Source organism: Fringilla coelebs (assembly GCF_963513975.1).
Source record: "Fringilla coelebs genome assembly, chromosome: 10".
Taxonomy (NCBI): Eukaryota; Metazoa; Chordata; class Aves; order Passeriformes; family Fringillidae; genus Fringilla; species Fringilla coelebs.
The window spans coordinates 9,038,887-9,059,567 of NC_140036.1; the positions used below are offsets into that span (position 1 = coordinate 9,038,887).

General features: G+C 43.9%; 1 protein-coding gene across 1 annotated transcript in view; it reads right to left on the bottom strand.

Moving 5' to 3' along the window:
- The window catches only part of DOCK10 (dedicator of cytokinesis 10), a gene marked incomplete at its 5' end in the record, with an annotated part of 140,721 nt that extends 122,872 nt beyond the window's left edge, over positions 1-17,849 (bottom strand). Inside the window, one exon of the mRNA XM_084212507.1 lies at positions 17,736-17,849. Coding sequence (XP_084068633.1) covers positions 17,736-17,849 — 114 coding nt within the window. The remainder of the gene's footprint in view (positions 1-17,735) is intronic.
- Between the last annotated feature and the right edge of the window lie 2,832 nt (positions 17,850-20,681).

The following is a 20,681-nucleotide window of genomic DNA, read 5'->3' on the forward strand; positions in this document are numbered from 1 at the left end:
GAGGTGTCCTTTGTACAGCAATGTTCTCTATGCTGAATGGCCTGAACAGCACCATGGTTTAATAAACCAACACTTCTTCTCTAAAATGTGATCAAAGGCCTATAAAACCACTGGAAAACATCTCACCCCCATCCAAAAACTTTGGACAAGAGCCACAGAAACCTTTGTTGCTGAAATGTCATCTTCAGGATGTGCAACCTGTTCTCTACTTCTGTAACAGCCACAGCTTGCCATAATCCCAAACTAGTATTTCTGTTCAAATACAAGCCACAAATACAGGGCAAACACAAATAGAGACAGAGAGATACTGGAGTTACTTTCAAAAAGACCACTCAACTCTGGACTAGAGCAGAGTTTTAGACAGTGATATCTTGGTAGAAAATGCATTTCTTATTCTAATTTGCCTCCAATCCAAGCCAATGGCATCTTTGTACTTACAACCCAGCTAACAACAATAACAAAACCCAGAACTGCTCCACAACCAGAGCACTTTCAGCCTCTAACTCTTTGAAAAGACAACTCTTTTTTGGGTCACAAGAGAGCCTGCAAAGTAAGGTATTTATTGGCACACTCCAATCTACTTGTACACTCCTTTCGTTTTTAAACAACTCACTTGAGTATGAAAAAAAAGCACATGCCTCAACATTTGAGGTAGGAATTTAAACAACAAATGAATTATTTAATGCTTTTCATATTGTTTAACAAAGAAAAACTGCTGATTTACAACCAAGAAAGAGTGGAAACAGGTATTAAATGAACAGGTTATGCTTCATATACAAATGCCACAGATTACACAGGACAGGTCTAAATTCAGGCCATACCAGAGAAGCTAGAGAAGCAGGACCACATTGATTGCAAATGTACACATGGTAAAAACGTTTTGAGAAATGAAGTGTGGAACTCAGCGGCAGGCTGGACACAGCTACACCTCAGTCACAGCCCTCCAGCACAGTTTCAAATTCTTCAGCACTCAGAACGGGAGCTAAGCATGTTTCCTTATTTGGCTGCATGAAAAATTAAAAAGAACCCAAACCCCACAATTTTTTCCCCTGCAGATGAAGTCAGGCCAGAGACATACGGTCACTTATCTCTTGGCTCCCACTTTTGATATCTTTCCTCTATCTCAGATCCAGACTGACATTACAAAAGTAGAATCCAGCACCTTTTGCCTCTGAGCCAAGACTCTGCATGTGATGGAGGTCAGCAGCAATTCCCACCTCGCTCTGCACATACTCTTCACAGAAGGCTGTTGGATTTTCAAGCCAAGAAAGACCCTTCCAAAGTCCCTCACCAAAATAATTGGCAGTCCCAGGGAGCCAGGAGTTGAGCTGCCTAAAGTGTTCCAGACAAATTTAATAAATTTTTAATACAAAACATCAATTCCTTGAAGCTAAGAATTTCTACTGCCAGCTGGGCAATCAGCAGCTGAAAACAAAGGAGGAAGAGCTGGAAGCAGAAGCCAATACCAAAATGATCATCAACTACCAACATGACACCAGCACAAGCAGAGTTCAGTACAGTTCTGGATATCATGCCAGGTAACTCTAGCAAAGGGAGTACTCACACTACTGTGTTTAAAATAATGGCATGAGCACCCTGCTGAGACATCACTGAAAGCACATGAATGGGCCTGGCCACCTTCAAGAATGAACCAGCTGCAGAACAGACCTGCCAGCGTGCCCAGGAAATCAATGTGGTTGCTGTGTCCAGCTCTCAGACACCCAGCACAAGTCACTGAGACAGAGGATTGAGTTCTTTGCAAGATCACCAAGACAGACTGAGGCTGGAGGAAACGATGAGGAAAACACCTTTGTCCAGCCATAAGAAATGAAGGTTGATGGAAAACCTTCCCAGTCTACACTCTCCTAGGGTCTAGAGAAGGGAGGGGCTTTCCAGAGAGACACAGCAGCAGGGGATGAGACAATGAACAGAACACATGTGATAGTGGACATTTCAATTAAACACAGCAAAATCAACTTTTAACCACAAAGAGTGGTCAAACACAGAACAGGGCATCCTTGGAGAGTGGACATGGTCCTGAGCAACCTTATCTCTGTGGAAGGGAGCTGGACCTGACAACCTCCAAAAGTTCTTTCCAAAACTGTTATTTCATGAATGTGTAAGAACAGGGCTTTTTCAACCCAACAAACCAGAGCCCAAATTTGTGCCCTCTTTGGGACAGCCTCAAACACAACCAAAGCAAAAGAGCCATGTAAGCCAAAGCCTTAAACCAAAGGCTAGCAGTGATGAACTGGCCATTCAGGCCATACAATTTCTCTTCACACAAGGCTCTGCTTCTAAACTAGCCCAGAAATGAACAAAAGAGGCTCCCAATCAGGCTTCTTTCAACTCTTAAGTCAGCTGTACAATCCCTGCTTATTATTTCAAGGCAATTTCACTTTGAGGCATATACAAAGAGTTCAGCCAGAAGCAAGGAACCAAAAGGAACAATCTCATTCAATTTCCGAGCATAAGCTTCTGCAGCTGCAAAAGGGAAAATTAGGCACAAAATGTGGACATAGTAAAAAAAAAAGAAATGCAAAGTAAAATCTGTACACATGGGGCCAGCAGAAACTGTGTTGTCTCAGGTGCTGCTCTCCCATCACCCCACTCCCCCAAATACAGCAGCTGCAGATGTATCCTTGTATCTGTCAGAAAAGATCCCACAAGAAGAATACGGATTGTTTCTACTAGCAGTATAATAATGTGGCTTCAGATTCCTTTTTTATTATCAGTGCCAAGAATCCAAAATAAAGAAGAAAAGAGTTAGGACTCTCTGAAAGTTTTTAAGGCTATAAATATTACAGAGCTGTCTTGATTTTTTTGTTTGTTTATGCATTACTCAAAAAACCCTGCCCAAATCTGACAGGTCCAGGGGCAGCCAGCCAAGCACCTTTTCCCTGTTTGACCATGTCAAGTATCACCTAACCATGACACTTCTTGGGCTAAAGCACACAGGGCAAAATATTAATTTCTACAGAGCAATCCACCTACAGAGAATCCTACTGGCACAAACATCAGCCCTCAGCAGACAAGAAAAGGGATCTGTGTGTATGCAGTGCCAATACTGTAAGAGAAGCCATCCTCTTGATTGCAGTGTGGGGGCTGATTAGCCCCAAACCCTTCTCCTTCTTAGCGCATCCAGAAGCTCAGGGAGGCTCATGTTCCTCCTGCTTTACACCAGCCAGGAAGCCCAGGCTGCCCAAGGGAACAGTGAGACCACCCAGACAACGGCATGGAAGAGAGACAGGGTCCCTCAGACTCACACTGGGACCTTGTCACCCTTTCAGAAAGGAGCAGCTCACACACAGCTCCTCACACCACACCCAAGGAAGTGCCTGAAACCCACAGCTTTGCCCTTATCACCGTGGAAAGAAAAAAAGCACCCCAAAAGGCAAAACAAAACGCACCAAACCAATCCAAAAGCATCCTGCCCCTTTTAGAAATAATATTGCTGGGCTTTTGTCATAGCACAACAATGTGCTCACTATATCAAACCAAGTAACAGCTATTGTAGCAGCTAATGAGTGACACTGTCCCCTGGACAGCTCTTCTGTACAACATGTGGTTTTCATTTCACGTCTCCTGTCAGGATTTCACTCCCTTTCTTTTATTTGACCTCCAGAAGATAATAAAATCATACAAAATCTAAAACTAACGGACCTTACACTTCTGGCATCCATTAACATTCACATCCACAAGGCTGTTGATTCAACAAAATACAAAATAAGCAAAACCAGGCCAATTATAAGTTGTTTGGCCTGTATTTGTTAAGTTCTAACACAGTCTCTATAAACATATGTCTTCTGGTTGGTATTTCAGGAAGAAATCCTTAGAAGAATAATATTTTGATTAGTAACATGTGTGTTTTGAAAGACTAATACTGAACTCCAAAGGAGATTAACATATGAGTAGAAACTATGAGCTAAATACACATATGTGCAAAGAGCTTTCATTCTCACTGACTGAAACTGAAATGTCCGATTTGTTTTTTATTTGTTTTTATTATTAAAGTCCTAATAGATTGTGCTATTGACTTTTTGTAAAATTAACTGGTACTTATGAAAATAGCCTGTTCTTACAGAACCACTTTTGAACATTCCTTAAAAAAATTACCGAGTATATAACAGAAGCAATGTCATTCTCTAGATTATTATGACACATCTCAAATGAACTTCCAAAGGATCCCAGTAACTTTAGGTATCCAAGTGTTGACCTCTTCTCTTTTTAGTCTTTCAGGACTTCTCATTCAAACAGGAAATAGAGATCAGCCAGATAGTGTTTTCCAAGAAATCACAACTATTTACACTCACAAAGGTATTGATTTACTTCAGGGCATCAAGCAGTTCCCAGTGTGCCACATGCAATTAGATTTTTAAACAGATGACCAACTTCCTAGGCCACCCCCTCATTCTTCTGCTGACAGCTGGGCATTCAACAGGGTTCTGTTCTTAAGTAGCTCCAGTAGAACAAGTGAAAATGCATAAGTGTATGATTTAAATATTACAGAGTAAACATGGGAACTTTAACCCAAAAGATTGTTTTTTAAGGAAGTCTGGTGCTGCCAAAGCTTTCATTAGAACATGCGATATCCAAGTGAAAATATGATGGTACATGCACATTCCCTTTGAACACACCCCTTTCCTACACAAAGGGAAAGTATTCTTAACTTTCTCTTACAATTCAGATGGAAATTTAAATGCAGAGATAGCAATTTTTCATTTCTGCTGAAATTTACTCCAATATATAATTAGCGCTCTAATTAAAGTTAACAATCATTTATCACTTTCTATGTAATGTTACAATTATTTCATGGTGACACAGAGTTGCAGCCAACAGAACTCTCACCTCGATGTCATTTATGCTTTTGTCAAGCAGCTGAGCAAATTAGGAACAGTTACAGCTAAACACCAAACACACACTGCCAGGCATAAGGGCAGACCTGGTTACAATTACTCACTCTCAGTATCATTGCTTCACTCTTGATGCAGTAGCAGTAAATGCAACACGACTGCTCTTCACAAAAGATCAGGCTGGCAATTTACTGAGGAGATGCTGGGGCACGGTGGCACTGCCATGCACAAACACCAGAAATGGGAGCTGCTGCATTTCCAGGGAGACACCTAGAGATGTCCTGCAGCCAGCACAAACGTGCCTGCAGATCCCAGCTCTCTGGCAAGCAGCACCCTCTGCCTTTCAAATCTCATCTATCAGCATCTCTGATTTGAAAAAAAACGAGTTTAAAAGCCAGCCCCAAAAGCCTGGTTGGTGCACCCTGATAGGAGGTGCTGCCCTAAGCAAGCCATCCTGCTGAACCAGGGCTCACATGACTGTGCCAGCCAAGAGGAACAGGCAGGGTGAAAGGTTGAGGGGTTCACCTCCATCACACAAGAGTTTGGGTAGGAAGGGACCTTGACACCCCTGTGGACAGCACTTGCTTGGGGTCTCAAAAGACAAAGACACAATTCCTCTCAAGAAAGTAATGGAGAAGATGGATCTATCATCCTATTACAAATATAAATTTATCTGGTGATCTGCCAAGCACATCAAATGGCACTGCAATCATTACCTGGAGTGCTGAGGAACCTTGTCACAGCACGTGTCACAGTTGAGACAGCCACCATACACAGAGTATCACCACACAATTTCAGAAAGCTTCAAGCCATCCAGAGCAACACCTCACCTCATCAGAAGGCTTCAGGCATCTGCCCACACAGAGTAACATCAGGGCACTTCAGAAGGCTGCAAGCATCTGCCCTTCTTGTTCTTTACCCAGCCTTTTATCCCCCCCTGTCCATGCAGTGCCCCTGTGTGCCCTCTGCTCCCTTTGGTGTTGCTCAGTGCCCCTGGGCACTCCCTGGCTCGTTGCTGTCAGTGCTGCTCACCTGCTGCTCACAGCTGTGCCCATGGGGATGAGGCTGGACCAGTCCCATCCCAACCACCACAAACTGGGTGCCTACAGAACCTGGCATCTGCCTGTGACACAAGACTTCTGGAAGCTCTAATCTGATCCAGAAGAGCAAGCCACACCAGCATGAGCCTATATTTTAAAGGCAAATCTAATCCCACTTTCCAACTTGACTATGCAAACAGAAATTTGAAGATGTTACACTGCAGTCAAAAGAACTACAGCATAATTCTGCATTTTTTTACCAGGACCTGTTCAATCTACTTAAAGGAACAACTACATTTAAATTTGGCTGTCACTGACATTGTCTATGCCACCATAACAACAAATGTTGAAGCCCCAGATGGGTTAATATTTATGACAAAGTCAACAGAACATCAAAAGAACAGGAAACAGCGTTTCCTGCCAAACTGTCTAAAAGCAGTCATACCATTAGCACTGCACTTTGCTGGCTTTTATTCCTGTTATCTCACAGACAGACATGAAAAAGCTAAAAAAATCTGCTAAGCTGAGCCCATGATAATAGCAACTAGAATGCATTATTCCTTAGTCATGGCTCAATTTTCATTTCTTTCTGCACCCTTATGACAGAAAAAAGTATTTGTTAAATTGTCCGTGTTAGCTAATGCTAGCAGGATGTGTTTGGCATACTGGCTCTGGGGCATGTCTGGAGCTCTGACACTGGCAAAAAAGTCAGACAACTCTCTTGCATTATCTTTTTTACCTCATAGATGTTAACAGCAACCAGCTGCATTGCAAGGTGGGTTCAGGACTTGCAGCTGGGATGATGACAGGCACACTGAGCAGCAACCCTTCATTGTGCATCATAGAAATTTCACACCTCAGTTTTCAAGCTCTAATTACAAGTCGCTTGCTGACTCCCATTCTTGATCACTCAAAATCTTTCCCCAAAATAAAGAAACTCAAATTTCTTATCTGAATCCCTGACAGATCCTTTAGGATGAAGAATGAGGATCTTCTGAAATACACACTTGGAAAAAGTGGTAGAAAACAGAACCCCAGAAGCCTTGAGGCACAAAGACCAAGCAGAGCAGCCCTTATACCTTATTCTAGCACAGCTCAGGAGCCATCATCATGGAATTTAAATGCAAAGTTCTTGTCTTAAAACACCCCAAACCAGGCATGCCACATTATTCCAAGGAAACTGATTTTAGCCCTAGAAACCTGAGTAGATTTTAAAATTGGTATAAATCCATTGATATATTCACACATCACAACATGGACTTGTCTTTCACACTACACTGAACAGGGAACCACTGCTTCCTTTAAGGAAACAGACACAGGAAAGTTCTTTCAAGAAGAGTCCCTCAGTATTATTTGAACTATATTTTATCTGGTGAACAGTCATTCAAACAGCACCTAGCAACACAAACCCATGTGTTCAATGCAAATCCCCACACTAAAGGCAGAGGAGAGCCCTATTACCAAAGCCAAAGGATTTCCACTGCCCGTTTGGGCTGGGCAGACAGCACGGGGCAGCTGCTCAGGGGGGAGCAGCACAGAGGTTACTCACTCCCAGAACTGGCAAGGAACATTCCTGGAAGAAGTGGGTTTTAATGTGGCATGGATGGCAGGCAGAGATAGGGTGCCTGACACAACTGACACACTGTTCCCTGCACAGAGAGGCATTAACAGAGGCTCTGAGACAAGTGGGAGAGGGACACAAAGCACAACAAGGAGCCAGGACTGGAAGGGGTGAGGGCAGCAAAGCAGGGAGGGGGCAGATGTGAGAATGGAGAAATGAGAGAAAGATAATATTTAACTGCAACACACAGGCCATGGCTAGTGGTTTTGAAGGGTTCTCATTGTAAGAAAAATTCTAGGGAAAAAAAGGAGATAAACTTCACATTAAGGCATGTAAGACATTGTGTCCTGCTGTACTACTGCCCATCCTTACTGCAACACAAGTGCCTGGTAACATTCACCTGAAACCCCTCTGCAAACAGCTTTCTCCTCACCTTTTCTGAGGAAAGAATATATAGAAGGCAAAAAGCATTTCATTGCCAACATCTCCAGCCAGCTGGAACTATCATGGCTACATAAACCTCCCCCTCCCCAAAACTACCATTCCATCTTCTCCATTTCCAAGCCAATTGGAGTTAAACCACTTGGAGCTGGTGTGTTACATGAGCTCCATTTCTTTTAGAAAGCATACAGAAACATGGAAACAACTGGGTATGCAATTGAAATATAAAAAGAAGCAGGTGTCTTCTGAAAGACACCTGAAGAAAAGTAATCATCTACCTTGACTACAATTTTTTTTGCTTATATTAGGGATTTCCTAACTATTAAATCACAGGTTATTATTTGACCAGAAAAGCCAAATTTCTGTTCATGGATGTCCTGGATTTCTGTTTTGTAGGTTCTCTTACAAAACCTTCAAACCAGTTTTCATTGATTCAGGGGAAGCAATGAGGATAAATTCATTCAGCACTAAAGAGACCAGTCTAATTCAACCCTACTTAATGTTGTACAACTTCATTTTCATCAGCGCTTGAGATTTTAGCTGTTTAATGAAAGGGTGTCAGCAGAACAGAGGCACTGTGCAATCACACAGCTCAAAGAAAAAGACAACTGTTACTCATGTAAAAGGCAACTGTTGCCTGAAGTGAGATGCAGCTTTGGAACAGGCAGATGCTTTTCAGCAACTCGCTTTCAGAGGAGAGCTGTGAGCGATATTTCCCGTCTGCATAGCTTCTGTACTTGCTCTCTATCCACTGCTGGAAGTCCACCTGCCACCCATGAATTGGAGGGGAAAACATGTGCCTATATACTGGCAACAGAAACATGATGGCTCAGCACATATTTTACTATGCATCGCAAATATGTGAATACAAAAGGTATTCACACACCACATATTCTAGAATATCAACGTCTGATCATTACTAGTTTTAATACTGACTCATCACTCCCTTTCTCTCTGCACACAGAACCAGAGATATGACTCAGGACTTGTTTTCCCAAGGTCTCTTCCTGTCAATGCACTGTTGTTCAGTAGAACAAACTTTTATGTATTTCATTCCATATAGCTTAAAGTTCAAAGCCAAAGTACAGTTCTATCCCCAGGATGGCCAAATTTAGGCTCCTGAACCACTTTTCACACTTGAGACCACTTGAGGCTAAGTAACAAAAAAAGAAGAAAAAAAGAGAAGCCAAGGAAAAGGCTGTGCACTTGTATCTTCAAAGAGAGACTGAGATTGCTACAAATACCACAAGTTATTTATGGCCTGTGAAATGCAACAGAGGCATTCCTAACAAAAGACATCAAGCCTGGCCTGTGCCATGGTACTTGCACAGCAATGGAGAAAGCTCTTTCACAGGACAGGCTCCAAAGATGACATTATCTAAACAAGCACAGCCCAATCAATAGCCCCCAGGCTGACTTCAGCCCTCCACTTTCACTCAAAGACTCAACAAGCTCTGAATCCTTTCTCCTGCACCTACTCACAGCACGGAAAGGAGTGCTGTGTTTGCTTCCAAAGGGGAGAGAAGGGGGATGGAGGACTGGCATCCTGCCCTCCCTCCAACTGAACATACATTTTGCACAGTGTCTGGGTACAGGCAGCCTTTCCTTCCTCTATTCTGTTGACTTTTTGGCTCAGACTCCCCCCAGGGCTGCCAGGGCTTGCAAAGGACTAAGAGGAAAGAAGGCAGGGAGTAGAGAGTGGGCAAGGAGGAAGCTGCAACAAGCACCTCACAGCAGAAGAAAGAGGCAGAAAAAGTAGTTTAAGGCTTTGTTACACACCACTGTGGCCAGAGGATACCACAGCAGTCTTCCCCCTCTCTCTCCTCATGTCCCTCTGCCATGCACTTTTTCTGTCCCAGAGCCTGGCAAACACTCAGATCACAGGAGAATATTTAGAAATTCATTTTCTTCAAACCATGTCAACCTCTGCCCCTAAACCGTGAGAAAAACCCAATCCAGAACAAAGATCATTGAGGAGTTTGCATCAAAAGATAGACACATTAACCCTTAGTTGACATGTTCCAGGCAGCTTTTGGATAAAAGATGCATCTAGGCCTTGTTTGCAGAGCCATTGGGCTCCCCATGTGGGGAACTTTTAATTTAGCCCTAGAAAAGCAGAGCCAAAAGACACTTAAGAGTCCAGAATTTCATTCCTGCCTATAAATTAGAAGTACACTCCTCAAAGTCATCAACCTAAACATGGTTACCAAAGCAGGTATATCTAGCATGGGCAAGCAATTCACTTAGACAATGACAATTTAAAAACCAAAATACAAAGATAACGGATTTTCTTTTTGCTATTCTAAACATTCCTAGTCACTCCACTCTCAGAGAGAATATTTCTGCATTACTCTTGTGATAAACAGCAACCCATAAAAAAATGAAACCTTTTTTCCCCTCTATCATATCCAATTCAGTTGCATTCATTAAATTGCATTATATCTACATCATTTAATTTAGGTCAACATGTCAAAGGAACCTAGGATCATGTTTGCTTTAAGTCAGCCAGCATTATTCTCCCACCTGAAGAGCCCCTGTCAGACTCGGTGACAGAACTGCACTCCACTTCCTCCACACTCCATGAAGGAAAAACTACACTGCAATTAAAAAAATCTCTGCAATGCTGACAGCATACTAAGCTTCTGCACAATGAATATTCTACAATGCTCAACAAGGGGAAGAAAGTCTAGCAGCAAGTTAATTGTTATTTATTAATGACTGCATTAGGAGTTTAAAATGTAGTACAGTGTATCTTTCAACTTTTGAGGTTTCCTTTTTTTTTTTCTTTTGGTCTGCAGATAAAACCTTGTTTCACAGAGGCAGTAGAAGACTCTCCTTGCAGGAAGGTACCATCTCCCCCCATATTTTCCTGGGAATCCAGTGACAATAGCTGCAGTTGACACTGCTGTCTGCACAGTGTGAACCCACACACACCACAAACATCCAGATTCCCCATCTGATGTACTTTTATACAAGCTTAAACAACATCTATATTATATCATCTCAAAACATTACACTGTGTTCCAAAACATGCAGTATTTGGGTTCCAGCTGAAAAGTAACTTTACCCAAGTAAAGAGGCTGGATGCTGGCTACCAGTGTAACACTGGGAAGGAGAGGCTGGGCAGCACCACCTACCCCAGGGCCCCAAGGGAACCCTGTGCCAAATTTAAGAACAAAAATGCAACATTGACCTCTTCCTGTCTGTATCATGAAGGAAAAACTAGCACCAGAAATGACAAATAGTCTACCAAAAATGTATTTAAGCAATGCAATTTAGGTTGTGATCATGCATCACTGATATGAAGGAGAAAAATTAATAAGACTACTGCCTTGAGCACCCAAATTATAAAATGGAGGAGGGGTAAGGAGACTTGGGAAATTAAAATAAAAAAAGAGAAAGAAAAGAGAAGTAGAAAAAGCCTTCCCAGCTCTGGAGGGCTCCACTGACACACATCACCATCTAACACTAATGCAGCTCAGAGCCCTGCTATTTGTCTGTTTGTGCTCTGCCCAGAAAGGGACACCTGAGCTGAAGTCATTTACACTAAGCAAGCATGCAAAGGAGAGGCAGCCTTCGGTTTTCTTACATTTTTCAAGAGAGGGAAAAATTTGCCCATATAAGAAATTAGGGGAACTATGAAGCCAGGCAAATTATTCATCCATGTGGGGCAGGACAGCCTGTGAGGGGGATAAACTTGGAGACAATCAATCATTCTAGGGCTTTTACTATAGATTTATTGCATGAACTTGGGCAGTTAGCTCCTGCTGCTTGTTTTTCTTATCAACAAAAACAGGGATAAATTTGGCTTTTGCTAAAATAAGAATATACAGTTGTTATAAAACAGACAGCGAGTATAATTCAGATTGAGAAAATTATTATTGAGTTCTGTGAAACGCAGGGAATCCTAAACTGGAAACATTATACACATGACAAGCAAGTCTTTGTGAAATAATCACATCTGTGTCACTACTTCACAGGCCTTTGACCTTATGCTAGAATAGTTACAAACATGTTTTGACTTCTGGCAGTGACATATGCACTGCAGAATTGCCTGTTAGAAACCACAACAATATTAAACTATCTCTCTGTGTATCCATCCTCCTCCAAAGCCAACACAAGGCTTAATTTTCCAGCTTCTCTTTGCTATTGATGCTCATTCTCCCCCTCTCAAGACCCCTTATTTAACCTTGAAGGCAAAAGGAAAAAAGTTTATGCAACTTCTATAAAGTGAGAGCATTCCGAGTTACTCAAAATTCAAGTGAGTCCACTTTTCATGAATTCAAAAGAAAGTGTTGGTCAAGTGACAGACACAAGACAAGAGTAAAAACCCTACATTAAATCCAAGTGCCTGGGTCTCCCCCCCTCCTAAATGACAGCCCAGAGGTGCACATTAATGGCTTATCTGCACAAGTTATTCACCCACCTGATGAAACTTTCTCGCAGCTCTCTTTGTTTCTTTCCTTCGTTTTATCGCCTTCTTCAGCCTCTCCTTCCCCACAAAGTCTTTTCTTTTTTCCCCCATTTTCTCCAATGCTTTTCTTCTTTCTAAACCATTTTCTTCCCTTCTCTGTCTCCACCCTCTCTGAGGCTCTGTTCCCTTATCTCCTTTTCCTCATTTCTGCATCAATTTCATCCCCAGTGCCAGATGAAGTTCCTAGAATTGCTCAGAAGCAGACTTTGCCCCTTTTGTCTGCCTGCAGAGGAGGGAGCCTTGCAGCTGGAGAATGTGCAAGTAGTGCATTCTTGCCTGTACCCTTTGCTTGATTTGCCCTTACATCTGAGCTCCAGCAGCCAGCTGAAAGCAATCAGATCCTTGCCCAAGCCAGACCAAGTGTTCTTGGGATACCCCAGCTGAAAAACATCTACAGAATTGCTTGTCAGACACTCCTAAACAACAAAAAATGGTTACTAAAGGAGACTACTTGCAAATAACGTGGATCTTGTGCTTGAGCAAGTAAGGGACGTCACACAGGCTATAAATTAAAGGTAAGTTTTTGAGTGTAGCTTCGTGAACAAGGTTCACAGGTAAATTACAAATATAAACAAGCTATTTAATATTTCAAAATTGCACAAGGTTGTTAACATTCTAAACATGACTGTCAAGCTGTCTGCCCTGAGCAAACCCTAACTCATCTCAAATGCCAAGGGCTGCCATAACAGAACTCCAGCTCCAGACCTGCAGGTGAGACTCCCTTACTCTGCTGTCATGAACAAACTCTCCCAGCCACCAGACCAGGATGAGGCTTTCTCTGTATGCACATGCCCTTAAGATTACTGCACCAGTTTGGGGCTTTTTCTCAGGGAAACAGACAAAAGATCTAGTGGCAGGTGTGTGAAGACAGTGCCTGTGCACCTGTGTACAAGCACACAGAGTCTATTTTGGGTACAAGACCACGACAGACTCCCTGCATTTATAAATGCATTACTTGGGTTCACCCTGGACCAACAGAAGACATTAGAATATCCTCAGAAGAAAGGAGTCTTTCTTCACAGTGTAGTTTCTGTCTTTGAAGCAGCTCAGGTAGCAGTGTACCTTCTCCACAGATGGGGTTTTCAGTGCTATTTCATTCACAACATGCAAGCCCAATCACATAATGACAAGAGGGCATACAGAGCAGGCACAGTCCAAGCTCTGGTATCATTATCCAGCTACCAAGGCAGTGGGTGCTCCCTGTGAGGCTGGAAACCACACACATCACTCTTCTTGAGACTAAAACACACCACTGGAGTCACAAAGCAGTTCATTATCCACACAAAGCTAGAAATATACAACCACAACATGAACAGAGATGTTATTTATAATTTGTAAAAGTATATGAAATACAAATGGGAAACTAAGGGGATGGATTCCTTTAGGGAGGAATTATGGTGGTTCCAGGTAAGGTAAAAAGAGAGGAACCCATACTGTGCAGAAGAGACAGCCATGTAATCCAGACTTCCACGTGAGAGAGAGCCAGCACTGAGGGATTGGACACCACAACTGTGCTTGGCTGCAGTGGGATGGAAAGAAACCTGTGCCAAAAAAAAGACACGTGGAGCAACAGCCCAATTCCAGACTGCTATAAACTTGTTTAACGATGGGAGAGAGATGAGGAGCAAGACCTGCCACAGCTCTTTTATAAAAGCAATGTCACAACACTTTATGTAAAGGATGAGGACTGCAGCCAGCAGTACTTAGCCAAATTAATTGAGATCTGGAAATAATAGTATAACATGAAGTTCAGTACTAGCTGAGCAGTTAGCAAGCTGATTTCTAGGAGAACTGACTGGTCCATTCCATTTTGAAAACTTTCAGTAGAATACTGCTGCAGTGAAACAACAGATATATTAATTTCCCTTTCTTGTGCACAGCTATTCAGCTCTCCTGGGCAGCGGCAGCAAGTGTTCACAAAGCAACTTTCAAACAAGTGTTTCCTATTAGAAGAGACAAAGAATTTCACATGAAAGTTTCAAAATACAATAAATTATTTACCTTCTAGATGATGCTGATCTATTTCACCAGCTAGTTTAGTGAATTGCCATTACTACTTGAAAGCTTAAGGAGGCAATGGAAACAACCTGAAGGGCAGCCATACACCATTAACACCTGATAGCACCACTCCTCCCATCTGCTGAAGAGTTGGGTAATTAATGTAGAATGTGTTACTTCTGCCAAAACACTGCAGTTACTACTCCCTACCAGTGAGACACACACATATATTCCACCTTCAATCTCTGTTTCCACTTTTTATCTTTCAGGGCACTGCAGAAGTTCCTCTCTTATACTACACCAAATGACAAACATCCTTACTTCTGCTAGCTCATTTTTCCTGATTATAATGGCACCTTCTTTTTTTACAAACAGATTTGTGTGCTGAACACTAGCAACTATTGAATGAATAAATGAGCAAAAGTAAAAGACACAAAAGAAGAAGCAATCTATATGAAAACAGTAAACAGCTGTAAGAGACAACATTTCACTTTTCTGTAAGACAGTTTAGACATTTGATCCCTATGCTCCTACTGAACTGAAGGGTTGCACCGAGAGCAGGTGCTGTCCAAACGTTACCAGCAGAAGTCCAGCAGCAACTCACTACAGGACATACACAAAAGCAGTAGCAGAAGGCTTAGTTCTTTGCTCTTTACACATAATTCTTCACCATTACATGTTTATGCTTTCCCTCCTTTGTAGCTGCCAGTTATTTGCAGTCTTGAGAGTAGCTGAGCCAACTTTCAGGACACTCCAACACAAGCCAGATTTAGTATAACTGGAATATCTGGTGCTGATACATCCAGAGCAAGATGTGCTGAGAACCAACAGACCTTACTGAATACACCCAATTTTCCTTTCCTGTGGGAATATTCCCTTCTGGTACAAAATGTCAGTTGAAATTCAGCCAAAAATTTCAGGTTCTCCGGAACTTTTCTACAAAAGCAACACAGCTCTACTGCAATGGCCGTGCCATCCCAGCATCCCTGAGTGCAAGGCACAGAGGATAGAGGGAACTAGCACACCTCAGCAGACCTGCCACCCTGGCATTCTGTGTTACAGATCCAGAGGCAGCAATCACTGCCCAGGACAGAACGCCAGAGCTCCACCTGGCAGCCCCAAAATTGCAGCCTGGCACATCTGCCAAGATCTGCCTGTTAGCCAAGATACAATGGTTGATTCTGCTCAATCTAGCTGATATAGGTAGAGAAGATTCAACCCTGAAGGGAACAGTTTTGTACTCTGTCATGAGACCTCAGCATAAGGCATTTTATAAAACTTTGCCTTTCAGAGACAACATCACTGGCAACCCAAAAAAGTATGGTAAAAAGATGGTAACTCCATTAAATTCCCCAGAGCTGTATATATTCAACACAGCAAGAAACTCAGACTTCAGAACCATTGTGCCTGCTGGTGAATGAAACACATCTGGAAGTCCCTAAGTGATCCCACTGAGCGGTATAAGTGAAACCAGAATTTGGTCTGGCATCTTCAAATCTTAACTTCAGTATCTTTCAAAGACCATCTTTTCACATCTGACTGTATTTGCTTCACATATTGCATCAAAAGCCCTGATGAAATCCAGCACCAGTGTATTTCATCAGTCAACAGGAAGTCTCACAGAAGACTCATAGAAGTGGCAGATGATTTTTGTCACCCTAGAACTGAAGTCTCATTGTTTTAAAGACAGATTGAATAAAATACAATGTGAATACACGAGGAGTAATTAAATGCTATACTGAGGTAACAGTATAAGATTTGTTAGCAACACATTAAAAACACCACAGTTCTCTAAGGAAACAGACCATCAATTTCAGATTTGCTTCATCAGTTTAATTCTGTTTTGTTTCTGCATTCTTGCAGCAAAGGCACAGCAGAGTAAAATATAAAATACATTGCTAACAAAACTTCATTTATAATACTCCAAGATGCAATGACACAATCCAGTAGTTTAGCTGGGACCTGAACTGAAACATAGCCTCTCAGGGGACTCAGCACAGTGTCTGGTCAGAACCCAAATCAATGATGTTGGTTCCTTGAGGATTTCCACCAGCCAAATTCTGATCTCTGTGCCCAGCAGGTTGGACCATGTAAATCTGTTGGTGGTGCAGTTGTAGGGATGCTTTGGAATTGACAAAGGCTGATAGCATGCACAACATTTGTGGAAAGTCAGGAGAGATGTGTAACTTCTTCTAAGTTTTCAAAAATCATGAGTTTTGGAATACTTTATGAACACGTTCAAAGCTGACTGTAAAAGCACTTCAAATCTTGTGATGTAAAGAAAACAACTCACATTTGATGTAGAGGTAACTAGGAACTGTGAACTGGCTGCTGTCTCTAAGCCCAGCAGTCGCTTTAGCACAGCCTTCCATTTGTACAGGGCAAGACCCCTCAGATGACAGAAAATGCCCATGAACTTTATGGGAACACACTTGCAGAATTGCTTTCTGTTTTATGCAGAGAGGATGTATTACAGCTAGGCACTGCTGGAGGGTAAACTGGTGACTGATGACCTTTCACTTAAAACTTTCCCTCTACTTCATGAGCTGTCTTGCCTAAAAAACTAGAAAAGGAAAATATTTATCTGCATTAAATGATTCACAGAAATGATATGCTTAATCATCTAAAGAGTCATATAAGTCTCATAAATTATAGCTTTAAGTCCAAAGCAATCTTAATATCGAATTGGCTAATAAATGACTCATAAATACCTAGAGATTTGAAAAGGCTCGTGAACCCCAGCAATTTGCCACCTATGCCTACCAGCTAAGGACTCAGGTACAACTATGTAACGGAGAACACTGCACTGATGGAGAGACACGGGGCCTGAAGCCTCATGCGGTGCATTTTAAACGCGAACGCAAGTACGAAGAACGGGTTCTGCGTTTCCGCGGCATCTGAGGCTCCTAGCGCGGGGTTTCCAGTGGAAATCCCCGGGAGCGCACACGCTCCTGGGCAGCGCGGTGCCGGCCGGGCTGCGCGGACCGACACTCACGTGACTGTCACACACCGGCACCCGCGCCCGTCCGGCCCCAGCACCGCGCCGGTCCCGCTCCGGCCGGCGCTCCCTTCACCCGCCACCGCGAAGCGCAGCCGGACGGACAGAAACCCGGCCAAGGCGAGGGGAGGATGCCGGGCCGCCGCCGGGGGCTGTCAGCGAGGGCTGTCAGCCGTCGGCCGTAGCGCGGGGAGGCGCGGAGCGGCTCGGGCGGGCCAGCGCTGCCCGCGGGCTGCTCCGCTCGGGGCCGGGCGGGCCGGGGCTGCCGCCGCCGCCGCCGCCGCGCCCTCCCCGGGACCCGAGCGCGCCTCGCACCTGGGCCGGTGCCCGGTGCCCGCAGCCCCGCCGGGCGCTGCCCCGCCGCACTCACCCGCAGCTGCAGCCGCCCGCTGGCGGCCGCGGCGGCCGCGCTGTGCCGCAGCTCCGCCGCCTGCCCCGGCCGCAGCAGGCTCCGCGTGAAGCGCCGCGTCCGCTCGCCGGCCATGGGCGCCGGCAGCCCCGCGCTCCGGCCGCCGCTCCCCGCCCGGGCCGCGGCGCCGTCAGGAAGCGGAACTGGGGGTTTCCCTCCCGCTCCCCCCGCGCGGGGGAGGTGTGCGGGGCGGGGGCCGCCCGCCGACCCTCCCCGGGGCAGCGTCGCGCCCCCGCCGCCCGCGCTGGCCATGTGCGCGCCGGGGCAGCGCCGGCCCCAGAGGCGCCGCTGGCACGGCCCCGGCTGCCCGAGACGGCTGCGCACCGAGGGGTACCGGGCCCCCGGGAGGGAGCCGGGCCGGGCCGGCGCAGCCACACCGCTGTCCGTGCGTGTGGCCACCAAAGGATGCTCTCCCCGCGAGGCTGCGGGTGGGCTTGGCACGGGAAGAGCTATTCTTGGTGTTAACCACTTGCTAAGGTGGGGACCGCGGTTCAGGGGATGAAACTGAAGTGGTGTCCCGGTTTCATGAGAAATCTACTCTCTGGTCATCACCACCGTCCGCTGAGCTCTTAGAAAGCATCCTTCAAGCAGCAAGGAGACCCTGCACAGATCAAGGCTGGATGTCTCCCAGTCCTTCTGCTAGCTGGAATGGCATCCCTCTCTCTTCACCATGGAAAACTCAGCCGATCCACAATTAAGTTTAGCCATTTAAGCCCACAGAAATTACACAATAGTCACAGCTTTCCCAGCCCCCAGAACAGCGATCATAACTTCTGTTAGTAGGAACACAGCTTTATGCCTTAACACTAAAGCTGCAATGTGGAGAATAAAGAATTGCTGCGAGCACTGTGTCTTAATTTCTTTGCACAGTAATACTTACATTCTCCTCTCTGATGCAGAGTTTTCTTTCTCCAGTTAAACTGGTAGGGATGGGAAAGGAGGTAACTATGAGAGATAACACACCTGAGTGCATGGCAATCCCCATAAGAAAAGATTGAAATAAAACCCGAGGAGCTTCAGGTGCAATCCCTGAAGGGCAACACTACTGTACATGTGCGAGTGCAACAGCTGAAGCTGCAAAGGTGCTAAAACACAAAACCTAAAAGAGTCAGTTAACATTTAGTCAGACCTTGTATTAGGGAATTAAGTGTTGCAAGAAATCCTGGATTACATCCTTACTGAGATGCCCCGTGTGTGTTTTGAGGTAGTTGTCTGTAAGACACGGCAGGTTGCAGTGTGGTACAAATTCACTGCAGCCTCCTTGTGGCTCCCAGTTCTCTCCTCCAAGCTTACTGAAGATCCCAAAGGCAGCAATGATAACAGAGTTTAAGTAATGCCCTGCAAAGAAAATGTTTCCCTAAAGTGAATTATCTAAAGTGTGCTCCAGAATTGGCTTAAAACAATTAAGTACTCTAGTCTAGCCACTTCTACCAAGCAACAGGTGCTACATTGTAATATCTTGGAGATGACACTTGTTTGAAGCTAAAGCTCAATAAGAAAATACTACTGGATTGGAAAAGATATCTTGAGAAATTTAACTGTGAGATGAAAAAGGAGACTCCATTCATTTTGCAAACAATCCATATAAGGCTAATTTTAGGAATGCAGCCTAATGTTGCAAAGAAACAAAAAAGAAGAATAAGTAGCCTCAGAGATGAGGGAAGCATTCTGCCTCAACACAAGAATGTAATTTTGGATAAATTTGACTGCAATTTATTGCAGACAGCAAAGAAAACACACATTGCATATGTGAGAAAGGACAAAGAAAATTAATGGTTTCTTCCATTCAGCATGCGCATGTACATTCTGAAAAATGGTTTTAAGAAAATCATCACCATAAAGCAGACCAGAAATGTCCAGCCATCCCTGTCTTTGGGCACAGTGCTGTAGCTCCTGCTCAGATGTGGTCAGCTCTGTGGTCAGGCCTGTGCTCCACAATACTTCTCCCTTCACAACTGCACATGGGCAAGCCGGGGTTGAGTGAGTATGCAGTCAGTGAGCATTTGGCTGCTGAAATCTATTAGGAGACATCAAGAAGTAAAAGAGCCAGCTCTTTCTACACCACAAACATTTTCAAGCCTGCAGGGAAGCAAGAAATATCCACAAATACTCAAAAAATGAGCAAAAAAAGACAGTAGGATTAAATAGAACACATTTTTTATTATCATTCTCCTAAGTAAACATTCAGGGATAGTCTAGGAAAGGACCTCTGTCAAAGACAAGCTGAGCCTCTCAAATTGTCACAAACAGTGCAAAGCACAAGTGGCCAGGATTTTCTATGCATGTGGTTGTTAACCAAAATCTCTTACGCAAGAGTAACTCTGTGTGTGTGTTTCACAGTTCTTCTGTATTTCAGAAGTTCTTTAGTTTTCAGATTTTAGTCAGTTGTTACACAAGGCCACTGCATTCCCTAAGAGGTTTTCCATTTGATTTTGGGTACTCCATAATGTGGTTCTTCTAAAAAGGTGTCTATAAGCTGTTAGTTTCTCCACCTTTAAAAAGCTGTCACACCTTGATAAACATGTATTTAGCATTAGTAAAATAGCAGCAACAGCAGAGTAACTTTGGATATCCAATTGATCTAGGACTAGAAATTTTTATTTACAGAAACAAGTCATTCCTAAAACATGAGTTTGAAGCCTATTCCTACAACCACTTAAGGCTGCCCCCGAGAGATGGATGATATAGCATCACTGATGGAGAGCAATTTCAGCACAGCATAAAATGGTTGGCAGTAACTGTTTGGACTGGGTTTCACACTCAAAGTTGGCTTTGGATCTGGAACACTTTTTTTCAAATTTCAAGAATGCTTGGAAGAATTTTGTTTCAATACCACTGGTAATCAGAAGCAAACCCCTTCAATTTGCAGTTGCATTAAATAGCAAGGCCATGTGAGTCTTGTCTCTG